This window comes from Piliocolobus tephrosceles, chromosome 15 (assembly GCF_002776525.5).
Source record: "Piliocolobus tephrosceles isolate RC106 chromosome 15, ASM277652v3, whole genome shotgun sequence".
Classification (NCBI taxonomy): domain Eukaryota; kingdom Metazoa; phylum Chordata; class Mammalia; order Primates; family Cercopithecidae; genus Piliocolobus; species Piliocolobus tephrosceles.
The window spans coordinates 49,186,483-49,203,892 of record NC_045448.1 but is presented as its reverse complement, the minus strand read 5'-3'; the positions used below and the strand labels follow the sequence as shown (position 1 = coordinate 49,203,892).

The 17,410-nt window shown below is 42.8% G+C and overlaps 1 protein-coding gene across 1 annotated transcript; it reads left to right on the top strand.

The window, feature by feature from the left end:
* The first annotated feature begins 12,943 nt into the window (after positions 1–12,943).
* Positions 12,944–13,747, top strand: LOC111550431 (ran-specific GTPase-activating protein-like). Its single transcript, XM_023223855.2, has 2 exons — positions 12,944–13,045; positions 13,163–13,747. Exons 1-2 carry the CDS (start codon positions 13,031–13,033, stop codon positions 13,745–13,747), a joined length of 600 nt encoding a protein of 199 aa, XP_023079623.1. The 5' UTR covers positions 12,944–13,030.
* Positions 13,748–17,410: the final 3,663 nt, after the last annotated feature.

The window sequence follows — 17,410 nt, the reverse complement described above, 5'->3', positions numbered from 1 at the left end:
TGCATATCAATGGCAATACATGATTTCATTTATACGGTGTATGAGCACTAGCAAAACTAAGTTATGATTTTCAAAGTTGGAATGGTGGTTGCTTTGAAGAATTTGGAGGGGGAGTCACTGGAGAGCTATGGAAAATGTTCCTGGGGTGCTGTTACAAGGGCATTCACCTTTTCATAACTTAACTGGGCTACACACTTGATTTGTGCATTTTTCAGCATGCATCCCATACTTCAATTTAAAATTTCATTTACAAAAGAAAAAAACTTCAACAGTCAAAAGTATTTTTAAGTTTATTTCTATCGGATTGAGCCACTGGAATTGCGGAGTTTATTACAACAGCTAAAACTATCCTAATTACTACAGAACTTTAGATGTCATCAACAATTATTTTTTCAAATAAGTCAACTGTGGCCTAGAAAATTAAGGGACTTAACCAATGTCACAGAGCTAGTTAGTGACAAGCTCTGGTCTGTTAGCCTCCAAATCCAGTTGCTTTTTCTTTTTCACTATGTTTCACTGCCTCAACTTCATGTGCACACCACTTAACACTCTCATCCCACTTGGCTCCCAATAAACAAACCGTAATAACAGAAAGTGATATCTACCCACTCAGCAGATAATTTCATATGATAGTACCTCCTGAAATTGCTTCTGAAATTACCCAAATGTCTTCCTGTAAACCTTAGTAATTGAGTTTGGCACATAACACACTTTGAAAAAGAAAATACTTTTCCCAAACCGAACACTTCATTAGTTAATTCCAAGTGTTTTGCTACCCCTAAATCATGCATCTATTTTGCAGTTTTTGTAACCTATTAGCGTTGTGATGGATTAGATGTTTTAATTAAGCCAAATGATGCCCTGTAATGTCCCTAAAGAGTGGTATGAATGGAAAACTTTAAAATAAACACATCTGGACAAAAATCAAATGTATGAACAAAGAAAATCATATGTTTTAGCCACTCAAAAGAGCAAGCTACAGAATCTTAAGAATTTTTTAAGAGAACGTAGTAGCATTTCTGGGCATTTGTCTTCAAGTGAAAATCTCAGCCAGTCCTAGGCAGCTGTCCCCAGTTTTCAGCTTAAGTGAGACACCCACTGGAGGCTGAGGGAGTGGCAGAAGAGAACCCAATCCCACACTTCATCTTCCCCAGCTAGGACTCCTGTTCTGGGGTATGGGAGTCAGGTTCAGAATCCTCCAAGTAACAGTGTGTGGATCTCATCACAAAGAAAATTCAGCAGAATAACTTTGTGGAGCAATAGTGAAGCCAGCCTTCCCATTTTTTCTCTCTCTCTCTCTTTTTTTTTTTTTTTTTTTCTTTTTCCCTTGGAGACAGGGTCTCACTTTGTCACCCAGACTTAAGTGCAGTATCACAATCACGGCTAACTGCAGCCTCATCTTCCTGGGCTCAAGTGATCCTCCCACCTCAGCCTCCAAGTAGCTGGGACCACAGGCATGTGCCATGATGGCCAGCTAATTTTTGTATTTTTTGTAGAGATAGAATTTTGCGATGTTGCCCAGGCTGGTCTTGAACTCCTGGGCTCAAGCAATCCTTCCACCTTGGCCTCCCAGTGCTGGGATTACAGATGTGAGCCACTGCACTCAGGCCCCAGTCTCCATTCTTGACTACACTCTATCTTCTAGTATGTTGCTGTATAGATTGAATTGTGTCCCCTCAAAATTCACATGTTGAAATGCCAACCCCTTGATGTAACTGTATTTGGAGATAAGGCCTTGAGGGAGGTAATTAAGGTTGAATGAGGTCATAAGGGTGGGGACCTAAATATGATAGGACTGAGGTCTTTATCCAAAGGGGAAGAAGCTCAGAAATCTCTCCCTGCCCATGCACAGAGGAAAGGCCATGTGAAGACACAGCAACAAGATGGCTATCTGCACTAGGGAGAGAGCCAGTATGAGAAACCGAATCAGCTAGCACCTTGATCATGGACTTCCCAGCCTCTAGAACTGTGAGAAAAATAATGTCTGTTGTTTAAGCCACCCAAGCTTAAACATTTTATTATGGTAGCCCAAGCATACTAATATACTTGCTAATTTGGGCGACTATGTTGCTGCCAGATCATTTCTGGGCAAAATCTTCTCTTGGTGACATTTGCATCTTCAGAGGGAGCACCTAAAGACCCCAAACTCTTCAATATCAAAAAAGATTGATCCCAAATGGTGAAATTCTAGGCATCATGACAGACCTTGCAAAGAGTTATGTGTAGGAAATAGACTGGCAAGTTTAGATGGAGACAGATCAAAGAACTTTAAATATCTAGCTAAGAAGTGTGGAATTTATTTCGGAGACAATGATGAGTCACTGAATGTGAGAAGAAGCTATCATGACCAAAGCTGTACTTTGGAGAGATAACTCTGCCAGCAGTGCAGAAAAATTTTATTATTACTATTATTTAAATGATTTTTATAATAGCTAGCGTTGATTGAGCACTTACTCTTTGTCAAGCACTCTGTATGCATTATCTCTACTTAATTAAGTGAGGGAAAATTGTGAAACAAGACTAAAATGGACCAAAAAGATTACTGAGTATTATAAATGGAAAACAAGCCATAATCTGGGTTATGATTATTTTTAGCTATTCCCCAACACTGTAAAATGCAGAAAACTGACAACGATGCAAATAACTTTCATACATTGAAATGCAAATGAATCTGCCCAGCGGAATGCAATTGATTGTTGCCTTTTAATAGACTCAGCTTGCACTTATTTGTACATTCATTTCGGCATTCCTTATTGCCTATATTATGTGTGGTTCTTTGAATTATCCTGTAAGCCAGTTATGTCATCTCACTGGTTCCATCATTTATTGATGAGTTACATAAAATCTGACATACTTATTATATATAAAATTGGTATTATTATCTCCAATTTAAAGATAAAGAAACTGAGGCTTTGAGAAAGAGAATAACCTGCCAAGTTCACATTGTGGCCTTCCAGTCAGAATGGAAGATTAATAGACTTTTCTGATGACCAGATTGGCTTCCATATGCCCTATTTCTGGGGCTTGTCTTTGAAGTCCTCCCCATCATCCCTCTGCAGGGAAGTCTCCCTGCTGTAACATATTATTCCACCATCCACAATGCTCCCGCCATTGCCTGACCCATCTGACCAAGTAATAACTGTAAACCGATAATGGAAAAGTAATCACAAGAATTGCTGTTCTGTAAATTGGATTTGGAGAAACATAGCCTCCATTTTTTTAATATATTCTGTCACCACCTTTGTGTGTAAGTAGGTGGAGGAGGTGGGGGCAGGAGGAATGGACAGCTTGGTTGACCATTTACAAACACTGCCCACCATCATAAACAGAGGCTCTACTTCCCTGCCTCTAATGATAGTAGGGTAAATATTAAAGATACTCTTCATAATGATGATTCCTAATCATTCACATTCACATATTCCTAGTACTACAGATTTATAGTCTAAATGAAATCATAACATGATTTCTAAAAGAAATAGTAACATGACAATGATAATTCCTTAAATATATGTACTACTATATGTTTTAAGCTCTTTCAGATGTACTAGTATGAGATAGCCTTAGGAAATAGGCCAGATTTATATTATTACTCTCTCCATTTTACAAGTTCCATATAAGTGAAGGGACTTACCCAAAGTTGGCCAGTAAGACATCACAAAAACTGACTTTTTCCTCCTTAATCCAGATCAGGTCTTTCTTGACTATCCTAAACTGCCCCACCCCATCTCATCCTTCTTTCCCCTTACACACACATATAACACATATGCATCTATGCACACACAGTATTAACCTTGGCCCACGTCAGCAGGTCAGTACTCACAGCCTCATAGACATTCCTTCTACTTTCTACACTCCTACCCTTTCCCCAAACCCCACAGCTTTAGGCTAAATCCTCCTCCTCTGGGTCTTCTGAGATGGACTTTCACTCTTGTTGCCCAGGCTGGAGTGCAGTGCCCCAATCTCAGCTCACTGCAACCTCTGTCTCCTGGATTCAAGCGATTCTCCTGCCTCAGCCTCCCAAGTAACTGGGATTACAGGCATGCGTCACCATGCCCAGCTAATTTTTTGTAATTTTAGTAGAGACAGCGTTTCACCATGTTGGCCAGGCTGGTCTCAAACTCCTGACCTCAGGTGATCTGCCCACCTTGGCCTCCGAAAGTGCTGGAATTACAGGCATGAGCCACCATGCCTGGCCCTCCCTTGGGTCTTCATTTACATGTTTCTTCCATCATCTTGGACTGGACCAGCTGCATCTCCTACTGTTTCCATGGTGTCCTACGCTTCTCCCATGAGAACATTTGTCACATTACAATGCAATTGCCTCTTTACTTGTCTGTGTCACCTAATAAATTGTGAGCTCCACAAAGGCAGAAACATGGCACATTGAAGATGATCAATAAATGTCTACTGCATGTTTAAAAGACCCCATATGGTGTCTTAAGAACAGATCCAACCTCAGGCGAGACCCAGGTCTTCCCTGAAGTCTCATATGGAAACCAATAGCTGGGCTCAAGCATGGCTTTGAGTGAAGCTGAATAGTCAAGTCTTTTGAATTTCTAACAAGCGATGTTTTCTACGAGAAACAAATATGCCCCTCAGGGCCAGCATTTCCCCAGGCTCAAATATATTCCAAAAAAACAATCTAAGCTCTTCCGAAAACTGTTTACCAGCTTGCAGCCACCCAAAGTCACTCACTTGTGTCTTCAGGGATGTCAATAGGAAAACATTTTGCCCTCGGTTGTGTCACCAAGGAAGGGGAAGAGTCAGGTCTCCTGCCTTGGCTGGGAGAGAAGGTAAATTTAACCTATATTCTCTTTCCTGCCTCTGAGATCTGGCTTCTCCTCTCTGACTACCTAAACCTCCCCAGTCTTTAATAAAATTACCTAATATTTATTCAACTTTTATTAGGTATACAGCACTGTTTTCAGCACTTGAGATATACCAATTCATTTCATCCTCAAAACAATCTATGAAGTAGGTGTTACTATTATTCCTATTTTATAAATGAAGAAACTGATACACAGAAAGATGCAGAAAACTACTAAGGTCACTAGTAAGTGGCAGAGTTGAAATTCAGACAGTTTAAGTCTGGCTTTTATCTGCCTTGAGGACTATTTTGGGCCCCACAGTCTTCAGGACTGTGTCCTCCAAGAAACCTACCTGACCACTTCATCCCAGGCATCAATTCTGTCCCCACTCTGAAGTTTTCTAGCAATTACTTTCAGAACAATCTAACTGGTAATTAATTCCCCTTCTGGTGTTCTTGTGTGGAGGTCAAGGCTAAAAGATGCTGTCCCCTCATCTTCCTTCAGCCGCAAACGGGAACTTCACTATGCATAGTATTTTGTCTTCACAAAAGAATAGAGGGGTTGGTCAAGTGAGGATGAGCTTCAGCTATGCAAAAGGACAGCTTGTTACTAAGAGAACATTTGTCACTCAGCAGAATTGAAAAGCTGTGTATATTCCTAAAGAAAACCTCCACAGGAGTATTTAGAAAGTTATCCTAGCTCTAGAAGCAGAAGAACCTCTAATGTTTCTCATTGCCTAAAACAACAAAAACTACTAATAGATATACTTTTCCCTCCATTACGTAAGAGGTGAGCCCTGTAGCACTATTGGGAGACAGCAGAACAGGGAGTTAAGGTCTGGGCTACAGAGTCTGTCTCCTCACCTTCGTTTTATAAATGCTTCATAACTAACAATGCTGAGCTCACAATCTTTATCCTATTAGGCTGATGCTTTGGCAGAAATCAATAGTCTGTCAGAGGAAATCCTTTTGGGCAGAGATTATTTAGTCATCTTCATTATCATCAAGAAATAACATTTATTGAATTCTTATTATGTGCAAGTCATTGTAAATGAATTATCACTTCTCATTCCCCTTCTAGCCTTGGAAAACATTTATTAAATATCAGGAGACACAAGGCACTGATTACTCACTTTAAACCAAGCCAGTGCCTGTCCTCACATGGCATTATTTCAAGCAGCCTGGAAGAGGATCCACAAAGTGGAACAACAAAACCTGCCCTGCACATCATTGAAAAACAAAGTTTCTACATAAATGGTGACATGATTTCTAATGTCCTAAGAAGTGAGTTCAAATCCTTCCTCAGCTACTATTTGACTACAAGCAAGTTACCTAGTATCTCTGAGCCTGAGTTTCCCCAAAGGAAAAATGGAGTAAGAATCCCTCACCAGAGTTGTGATGACCAAATGACACCATGGCTGAGAGCACCTAAGAGAGTAAGCTCTCAGCACGGGCCCACTCCCTTCTCTCCGATGTGGACAGCTGAAACTTCCCCTTCCATTTGTCAACACTGCTGACCAACTTTTATAGAACTTTCTATGACTCTTTTCTAACTTACTACACAGAACAACACGTACATCTTTTAGCCTTTTCTTGATATTCCAGGGTCATAAGTGAGATGCAAGACTGTTTCTACACTGAGTGGCTTCAGACTATAGATTCTGCTATATTCTTCCTCTTTTTGGGAACTTTTCAGAGTGTCAGCTTCAAGCAGCACTCCCTCCCTCCACCCTCATTCCTCCCCTGCCTGGGCTTTGCCACATCAGCAACTTCAATTTTCACAAAACTCTAATTCAAAATAGATTCTGGTCAGAAGATGCCCCTGCTATTGTTTCCTGCAGAGTGACCTCACAGACAAGCCTTGTGGCAGCTCTTTTCCTTTGTCCTCAGAGGTCTTTGGAGCTGATTTCCATATCTGAGGATGTTTTCCAGATGTCGAAGTACGTCCCCACCTCCCAAAAAATTCAGGAGATAGGTTGCTACTAAATACATATGTAACTTACGAGTATTTTTCCTTTAGCCAGCATTACTTAGCTTTTAAGCCTTAGGTGGGAGAGTAAAAAGGAGGAAGAGATAGAGATAGCTTTCTGATAATTCCTTTTTTCCTTATGTTCCCAGATACTTGATCGGAGTGTATGTAGCTAAAACTGAACATAGTTCTAAAATCGGTAAGTTTCACCTTACAATGGCAGACAAGGCCTAGCTGAAATCCAAACCAAAGGGAGGTCTTTTTAATAATCCTCAAAGTGTTTACTCTTCCTCTTTGCCTGTCCAAATAAACCCAAGTTTGCAAGTCCAGCTAAAATCTTGTCTTTTTATGACATCAGGTCTCCCTGACCAACCCACTCTGACATGTCCTTCTCTGCTCTTGACTCAGTTATTCATCGAGCCCCTTGAGACCACATTGGCAAGGTTGCCTCCAACTGGGATTTAACTCTTCATGTGTCACCTTTCCTCATTACCCCCATTCCTCCCTCTGACCACATCTAGAGCTTTTATAAATTTTATAAATTTTACTGGAAATCATTTTGGGCAATGAATTTGTAGAAATGTCTGTCCCACCCCTATTCGCAACATCTAGTGGTTAAAACTTCAGGCTTTCTGAGTCAGCTTTTCGACTTTCAGGGCATACATGGATGGCTACACCCTGGTAAAAGTAGCACCCACCTCTACCATAAACACACACACACACACACACACACGTGACCTTAAGCCAAAGGGGAAGTTGTTGGCAGCTTAAAAACTCTTGCTTCCAACTGGCCTATTATCTCAAGGGTAGAATTACTCAGCTGGTTTGCGTGCACAACTAACTGGCTCAAAAAAAAAAAAAAAACTTCAGGCTTCCAGAATGTGAAGAGCTAATATATCCTTAGGGAATAAGGCTTTCTAAATTGAGTTTATTTTATGAGGCAATTCGAGAATACTTCTGGCATTTTGTACCAGAAGAGCAAACTGCAACTGTAAATATTAACAAGATAGTAGATGGGGTCGAAGGGTTGGGAGGTGTAGAGTAAGGTAACTGGACATCAGACATGGTTCCCAAACAGGATATCCAGTTAAGTGAGATTCCTTATCACCGACCCCTGCTCGCTAATCCAAGCTACTTTTAGGAAAATATACTTGCAAGGAAGACAGAACAATGTGTACTCTGTTGGAAGGGGACAGTGCTTCATTGTATCAAAATCACATAAGCATGAATATTATTAACTCTGTGTTTGTCAAATTAAGGGTCTGTTCCCAACACAGATTCTCCCACACTACCTCTGTCACTTGTAGAAGGTTTTGTATATGTGTGTGGTGTGTGTGTGTGTGTATGGTTGGTTGTGGTTTTGTGTTTGTTAAGTGCCAAGTATATCTCTCTGTGGGTTGCCACAAAGTAATTTGATAAAAGTAACAGTTAAAGAGATAATTATGTGCCTTATGGTTTACATGGATTATCTCATAATCATGTTGCCATTACTGGCAAATTACAGATAGGAAAACTAAGGCCAAGGAAACAAGTCACCTGCTGAAGGTTATACAACTTGCAATTTACATATTGTATTATATTTTTTTGACACAGGGTCTCACTATGACGCCCAGGCTGGAGCGCAGTGGTACCATCTCGATTCATGGCAACATCTGCCTCCCAGGTACAAGCGATTCTCATGCCTCAGCCTCCTGAGTAGCTGGGATTCCAGGCAACTGACACCACACCCAGGCCAATGTTTGTATTTTTAGTAGAGATGGGGTTTCACCATGTTACAACTTGCAATTTAAACGTAGATATTCAAATGTCGGGCCCCTCACTCCAGGGACAGGCTTCCCAGCCCCTGTGTGATGCTACTTCAAAGGCAAGGAGTCAACAGACCAAAGCTGAGGTTCTGAAGGAGTTTATGAGCCTCAGAGCTCTGCACTGAGGCCCTCACCCTAACAGGTAAGTGGAGTTCTCCACTAGGCAGAATGTGTACACTATGGTAGGCATTTCTTGGCAATGGGAACATTCTCTGGAACTTCCAGCATCAGGTATCAAGCAACCTATGCTCCTGCCTGAGCTCTGCCTCTGAAAGCTGCATAAGCCTAGGCAGCTCAGCCCATCTTTATATTCTACTTCAACAGGACATAGAGCTGTAACTCAGCAAGGAGCTGAGAAAAGGCTGAATCAGGGCCAAGGAGAAAGGTAGGCTTTGGAGGTTCCACAGTGTGAGCCAAGGCATTAGCATCACAGAAAGCCACCTCCTGCTCTTTCTAGGTGGGCAGCTTGTCCTCGTTATGTGCCAATGGGTTTAGGATTTGGGCTGATGTGATCCAAAGATCATACCCCGTCCCTAGGATACTGCAGTCAGCTCATATGGGGTCAAAGTCTCATCCAAAGAACTCTATCACCATGGGAGATATGAGGCCCCTTTCTTCCATCCACTTATCCCCACATCCCACTCAGATATCCTCTGCCCTTTTCAGCTGTGCCATCCCCAAACCCCACTGCTCTGTGGCTATGGCAGGTGTGTGGTGTGGTAGATATCCTCATATCACTGTTAAGACTCCTGTGTTTCTACTCAGAGAGACAGCGTACTTGAAGTATAACAGCCAGCATCAGATGGATCATGCACAGGACACAGGCTACTAGAACAGAATGCATCTGCCTCAGTTTTGATGGAGGCACCAAAATGACAGATACCAGTTTATCAAAGGAAGTGGAAGACAAACCTCCTAGGCAGACATGCACAGTGTAATAATTTACAAAGAGAATGAAGACAAACCTGCTCCATGAGGCATGAACCCCTCAACCAGATTAAGGATACAAAATTGAGTCATAGAAGGATCTTAAATTGATTGAGACTCCTAAAATGTCTCTCCCCCGTTTCTCTCATTGACCTGACCCACCGTAGAAATCCCATCATTCCTTTGTCATAGCCACATGTTAAAATTAAAATATTCTGAGAAAGGCAAGACACTTTATTTTTATCTTTCAAAACTTGTTGTAAATTACTATACTTCTTAAAATTTTAATCTGTGGTCCTTTCTGATAAACTGATATTTCATATATGCCTTTAATGTTATTTAACATTATGAACATTATGATATGGTTTCACTGTGTCCCCACCCAAATATTTTTTTTTTTTTTTTTTTTTTTTTTTTTTTTGAGACGGAGTCTCGCTCTGTCGCCCAGGCTGGAGTGCAGTGGCCGGATCTCAGTTTACTGCAAGCTCCGCCTCCCGGGTTCACGCCATTCTCCTGCCTCAGCCTCCCGAGTAGCTGGGACTGCAGGCGCCCGCTACCTCGCCCGGCTAGTTTTTTGTATTTTTTTAGTAGAGACGGGGTTTCACCATGTTAGCCAGGATGGTCTCGATCTCCTGATCTTGTGATCCGCTCATCTCGGCCTCCCAAAGTGCTGGGATTACAGGCTTGAGCCACCGCGCCCGGCCCCAAATCTTAACTGGAACTGAGTTCCCATAATCCCCAAGTGTCGTGTTAGGGACCTGGTTGGAGGTAATTGAATCATGGAAGTGGTTTCCTCCATAATGTTCTCATGATATTGAGTTCTCCCGAGATCTGATGGTTTTATAACGGGATTTTCCCCAGCTTTGCTGTACACTTCTCCTTGCTGCCATATGAAGAAGGATGTGCTTGCTTCCCCTTCCACCATGATTGCAAGTTTCCTGATGCCTCCCCAGCAATGCAGAACTGTGAGTCAATTAAATCTCTTTCCTTTATAAAGTACCCAGTCTTGGGTATGTCTTTATTAGCAGTGTGAGAATGGACTAATACACATTATCACCACAATTTAAGTATCGTGACTAAAGTCAAATTATAGTATTGAATATGCTTTTTTTAAAAAAAATAAATGTATCTCTCCAGAAATTCTGATCCTTCCATATCTGAGGGCTCTCGCCTCCATTGCCACATCCTCCTGGTGGAATACCAGCTTAGAAATGGCAGATAGCATAGTTTAGGGAAAAAAAAAAAAAAAAAGTAAGACTGACTCACACTGGCTGGTCAGAGGGAGGAGGGAAAAGGGAACAGGCTTGCTGATGATGGTACCAAAATAATAGGGTGTCATCTTATGTCAAGGAGGCACAGTAGGCTTGTCAGAATCTTACAGTTTAGGTTTTCCAACTACTGATACAGAATCATAATGTTTTCCAAAAAGAAAGAGAATGGTATGTTTGAGTTAAGGACTGCAAAACTCTGTCTCATAAATATCACCCCATTTCTTATATATAATAGTTCATTGTTCGTCTACAAAGATGTTTTAGAAAACCAGCTAGAAATCAGAGCGTGCAGGAGGAAACTTTGAAATTAGACAGTTTTGTACCTTTTAACAAGCCGCATGACCCTGGGCACATCCCTTACCTTCTCTGAGGCTATTTTTCTCAGTGGTAAAAATGGGATAAAAATAGATATCCCAAACATCTGCTGTGAAGCTTGCACCATCACTAGAAAGTATGTTGAGCACAATGCATTGCACACAGTAGGTATTTGATATCATTTTCAGCAACTTGTATAACAGAAGCTTTCCCTACAAACTCTGAATAACAAGAGAAGCAAAAAGACGAGGGCTTCAGGGCCCCAAAAGATAAACTACAATGTGATCAAGATTTTTCCCAAGGGGTATTGATACTGTCTGCCTGGAATGTCAGACACACTGATAGCATCAGCTGGTAAGCGGTGGCCCCTGAACAGATGCTGCTTCACTTTTCCTGTCTTGGGCTCTTAAGAGATAATCATTCTAGGAAGAACTTGGGATAATCCTACCCCCAGCTCATTGCAGGTCAACTAAAGGAAGGGATATGGAGGAATTCCAAAGGTGCTGGGTAGCTGAAGGGGAAAGAGGTATAGAAAAAGGAAATGGAAAAGCCCCAAAACACTATCTTTGTCAGATTCCCAGTCCTGCCCCAGCCTCTCCCTCCTCCCATGGCCTTTCCCCACTGAATACCAGACACACACAGAATTAATCTGAGTCACACAAAGCCAGTCTTGTCACACTCCAGGCTAGGAAATGACAGGCTGCATTATCTGTGCCCAGCTGTTCTTTTGTTGGCACTAACAGGAAGGCTTCCTACTATCTCTGCCATCTCTCCTTATCTACAGCCCAAGGTGGCAGCCTCAGTAGCCCCAGCAGGTGCCTCCAGCCTGTCTCAGAATGGGCCCCTCCCCTGTTCAGACAGTTTTGTTCCCAGAAGGAAGTCTCACAGCCGAGCTGCACAGGGCTTCAGGAGGAAGGTCTCCTCCTTACTGGGGGCAGTTAGTCCTGGGAGGATCCAGAGAAAATGGATGGCAGCTCATACCTGGTGTCCCTGGGCTGATAAGAGGAGCCTGATCCTCAACTTTAAAGGAGGCTCCAGCCTGCTGGGGGCATCCTGACCCATCTTACAGAAGAATTGTGGTCCTGAGGCTGTTTCTCAGCCTCTCAGTAAAACAGCCTCTCTCCTCACTCCCTCTTTCCCAGCCACTACAGAGAGCCCCTCCCAACTCTCTTCAGTGAGAAGAGTCTGCAGAGATCCCACCCCTGCTCTATGCCTGTCCTTTCCAGCACCATAACAGATATTGTCGTATTTAAAGACAAGGTAGGCATTTTTGTATCATTGTTATAAAACCTTTCAACACAGACATAATTATACATATTTTACATTTGGGAAAAATGAAGATTAAGGATGTTAAGGAACATACCCTAAATCAAAAGCTTAGTAAGCAATAAGTGAAGATTTTTTTTTTTTTTTTTTTTTTTTTGAGACGGAGTCTCTCTCTGTCGCCCGGGCTGGAGTGCAGTGGCCAGATCTCAGCTCACTGCAAGCTCCGCCTCCCGGGTTTACGCCATTCTCCTGCCTCAGCCTCCCGAGTAGCTGGGACTACAGGCGCCGCCACCTCACCCGGCTAGTTTTTTGTGTTTTTTAGTAGAGACGGGGTTTCACCGTGTTAGCCAGGATGGTCTCGATCTCCTGACCTCGTGATCCACCCGTCTCGGCCTCCCAAAGTGCTGGGATTACAGGCTTGAGCCACCGCGCCCGGCTAAGTGAAGATTTTAACCAAGTTTTCCTGCCTACAAAAACAACACTCTTTATTACAACAAACGTAACAAACTGCCCTCTGGATGTAGACAAGAATGTGGGGTGGGGAGGGAAGAGCGGGCAGGCGGGAGGCGCCGGCGCCAGACGCGGAGGGAAGGAGCTACGAGTAGCCGCCCAGAGGCCGCGGAGCCAGCGACGACCGACCCAGCCGAGCCGCCGCCGCCGCCGCGCCCCCATGGCGGCCGCCAAGGTGCGGCCGGGCCCATGTGGGGACAGGGTGGGCGGGCGGGGCCGGTGGGACCCGGGCCGTTATCAGCGGCCACGTGGGCGGCCCGCGCAGCCGCCACCAATCCCCGCCGGCCTGCAGGACACTCATGAGGACCATGATACTTCCACTGAGAATACAGACGAATCCAACCATGACCCTCAGTTTGAGCCAATATTTTCTCTTCCTGAGCAAGAAATAAAAACGCTGGAAGAAGATGAAGAGGAACTTTTTAAAATGCGAGCAAAACTGTTCCGATTTGCCTCAGAGAACGATCTCCCAGAATGGAAGGAGCCAGGCACTGGTGATGTCAAGCTCCTGAAGCACAAGGAGAAAGGGGCCATCCGCCTTCTCATGCGGAGGGACAAGACCCTGAAGATCTGTGCCAACCACTACATCACGCCGATGATGGAGCTGAAGCCCAATGCAGGTAGTGACCGTGCCTGGGTCTGGAACACCCACGCTAACTTGGCCGACGAGTTCCCCAAGCCAGAGCTGCTGGCCATCCGCTTCCTGAATGCTGAGAATGCACAGAAATTCAAAACAAAGTTTCAAGAATGCAGGAAAGAGATCGAAGAGAGAGAAAAGAAAGGATCAGGCAAAAATGATCATGCTGAAAAAGTGGCGGAAGAGCTAGAAGCTCTCTCGGTGAAGGAGACCAAGGAGGATGCTGAGGAGAAGCAATAAATCGTCTTATTTCCTTTTCCTCTCTTTCTTTTCCTTTTTTTAAAAAAATTTTTACCCTGCCCCTCTCTTTTGGTTTTTTTTTTTCTTTCATTTTTACAAGAGACGTATATAAAGAACTGAATTCAACTTTCAGGTTGTTTTTTTGTTTGTTTGTTTCTAAGTTTTTGCCCTATTGAAGATGACTTCAGAAAATCCATTCCCCAGTCATGAAAATGTACTGTGCTAACTTTCGTTTCCATAGTGGAAACACTTATTTATAGTCATCAAAAATAGTGAATAAAAAACACATTTGGAACCTGGAAAAAAAAAAAAAAAAAGAATGTGGGGTGGCTGTCGCTCCCAAATCCAGGGTAAACAGGTGATACCCATTCCTCTCACGCACACCCACACCCCAATACTGGCTCTTTGAATTAACAGTCCTAAGCTTCTGTGCCACAGGTCAGGTCTCACAGGGTCTGGGGAAGTCGACCTGTTGGCCCCAGGACACAAATAAATAAATGACCAAAATGCATGTCCCCTTGCCATAGTATAAAGCCACTGCTGGAAAATATCACCCAATGTGGGACTACCTCTCACAGCCTACCTTTCACCCAGGGCAGCCATGTAGCTAGTCTTGCCAGTGGAATGTGAATAGAAGCAATGTCCTCATCAACCACGGGCTGAGGTTTTTAAGAAGGAAATTCACCGTCTTCACTGATTCTTTCCCTCTCTGTAGCCAAAAGCAAAGAACTCCAAAACACGCTAGTGGTTCTCAACGTCAACTACACATCAGACCCCCCCGAGTCTTTTAAAAGCCTATTACAAGGGTCACATCGAAAACCAATTAAACTAGAATCTCTGGAGTGGGATCCTGGCCTCGGTTTTTAAAGCTCCACAGGTGATTCACATGATCACTGCCCTGGGGGGATGGTGAAGTTGTAAAGTGGAAGACACCTGGGTCTCTAAACAGTGCAAGGAAAAAACTCACTCACAACAATACATTTGACTGTGATAGGGAGAAATAAACTTCTAATATTTTAAGCTGCTGATACTTTGGAAATTTATTCCTTACAGCAACCAGTATTATTCTAACTAATGTAGTCCATTAGGAATCCAGACCTAATGAAATATTTTCATTTTTATTCCAAAGCAGACTCAAGATGCTTTTTGCTGCCACTATTTCCTTTCCATGGGTGGGGATCAATCCTTGATGTCTGGGAACTAAAAGGCACCTTTCTGTGTCCATAGATCCTTAAGATCAAGCCAAACTGTGCTGAAACAGCCAACAAGCAACCATATTTCACATATAGCACAAATACCACTTCAAACACCTCCTCATTTATTATATTGGTTTATCCTCTGTCTTAGTCCATTCAGGTTTCTATAACAATATCATAAACTCACAAACAACAGAAATTTATTTCTTATAGTTCCAGAGGCTGGAAAGTCCAAGATGAAGGAGCCAGCAGATTTAGTGTCTGGTGAGGGTTCGCTTTCTAATTCATAGATGGCCATCTTCTCACTGTGTCCTCACATGGTGAAAGGGGCAAGCAAGCTCCCTTGGGCCTCCTTAATAAAGGCACTAAAACCTGTTCTTGAGGGTCGGGTCCTCATGAACTAATCGTTGTCTTGAAGGCCCTACCTTGTAATACTATTGCTTTGGGGATTTGATTTCAACATATGAATTTTGGAGGGACACAAAAATTCAGACCACTGCATCCTCATAAGATGTTTAGGAGGAGAACCTCCTCCTAAGTTATATGATAATATCATTTACAGATAGAGAAATGATAACCCACAAAGGAAAACTATTCCAAAACTTACATGGTCAATGAGTGGCAGAGCCAAAATCTAGACATAATTTTGCAGAATGGTGTTCTAACTTTTCTAATTGTCCAGAGCAGAGTTCTTTCCACCATTCTCTGAAATTCTTACCCATTTATTGGAGTCCCCAAGACAAAAGATAGGAACTAAGTTGCCATGGGAGAAGATCCAAATATAATAAAAGGAGAGTGAGCCAGGTGAAAAATATTGGCTAAGCTTGGGGTGTGCCTCAAAAGCCTTTATGGTGGCATTAGATCCTATAATATAAAGGGTCAGGATTGACCACTTATGGGGTCCCCTTATGGGGCTCATGAAGAGCCGCCATATCTAGAAACAGGGCAGATCCACAAGTTCTAATGTAAGGGACACATTACATTAGACAAATTAATGTAATATAAGGGACAGAGCCTAGTCAGCAAGACTTAAATCCCTTATTGAAGCATCCTCCTCCCTTTTGGAGCAAGTATTGCTATTCGCCAGTCTTCTGCTAAAATCTCAGTGTACCCTCAGCATTGAGTTCCTGCCATCCCAGGGTGATGAATATCAGAAGTTTCTCACCCCTTCCACCTCTCCACCCACTAAGAGAGACCTGGGAAAGCATAAGAAGACTTGGTTTAAAAAAAAAAAATCCTGCTAATTTCAATTCCAAAATGTTGTCAAAGGCTGAGCTTGCAGCCCGCTTTGCCAGGCTCCTATATAGTGCTGAGATATGTGGCAAATAAAAGAGGCCCAAGTTTGCATAAGAGAAAACCTAGAAGTCACAGTCATGTCCCTGATGACATCACTGTGGCCCACACCCAGTTGGGCTTAAGCAGCAATGATACCCCAGTAGAGCTCACTTCTTTTAGCAATGCAGTCTGTTCACACTGCTTACTGACTGACCATGTCCTTCCCTCTAGACAGGTCACTGTGATCCAGAAAGTGCACTGGGAAGTACCTTCAAAGCTTTTATGTAAATCATCTCCAGTCTCCTAGGCTCTGAATTAAAGACAGCTTTCACAGGTCCACCACATTGCAAAATTATGATGGCACCATTCCCATCAGAGTCTACATTAATGTCACCCCCTGGAGTTGTGCAATGGACAACTGGCATAGCAAAACACTTTCAATCACAGCCCTGCCTCCTGCCTTCTCTTTGCAGGAAATTACACCTCATCCAGCTGAATGCAAGATAACTCTGATAAGAATTTGCTGACTAGAAGAATATCAGCTAGCAGCGCTAAATGAAAATTAGGCAGCAGCTTAAAAGAAAAAAGAACTGTCGCCTCAACTTGCCCTAGCATTTGGTAACACCTTGAAACATATATTTAAATTGAGTTACTTGTTCATAAATCTGTTTCCCTCATCAGATTATGATCTCCACAAGGTAAGGGAGGATATCTTATCCTAGCACCTGACACAGAGTCTGACACATAGTAGGTGCTCAATATCTTCGTTGATAAATGGATGAATGAGTGAGTAGATGTATTCATTTGTGAATGTTTTGACTATTCAACACCAAACACTGTTATAAGCACTGGGGATGCAACAGTAAACAAAGTAGGCAAAAATCCCATTCCTGCCCTCATTGAGCTTACATTCTAGAAATTTAGTGAGTGAATAAATGAGAAAACATGCTGAATAAATTTGGGCTTGTTGGGGGTGGGGCAGTATACAATAATAGCTGACACTTACTGAGTCCTAACCACATGCCAAAGTCTGGACTCATAATCTAGGTTGTATGGTGAACTGTTTGAGAGCAAGGCTGCAGAATCATACTGTTAGAGTCATCCCCAATTCTGCCATTTGCTAATTATGTATCTTTGAGCAAGTTAACCCCTCTTAGCTTCAACTTCCTCAGCTGCCAAATGGACATAATAC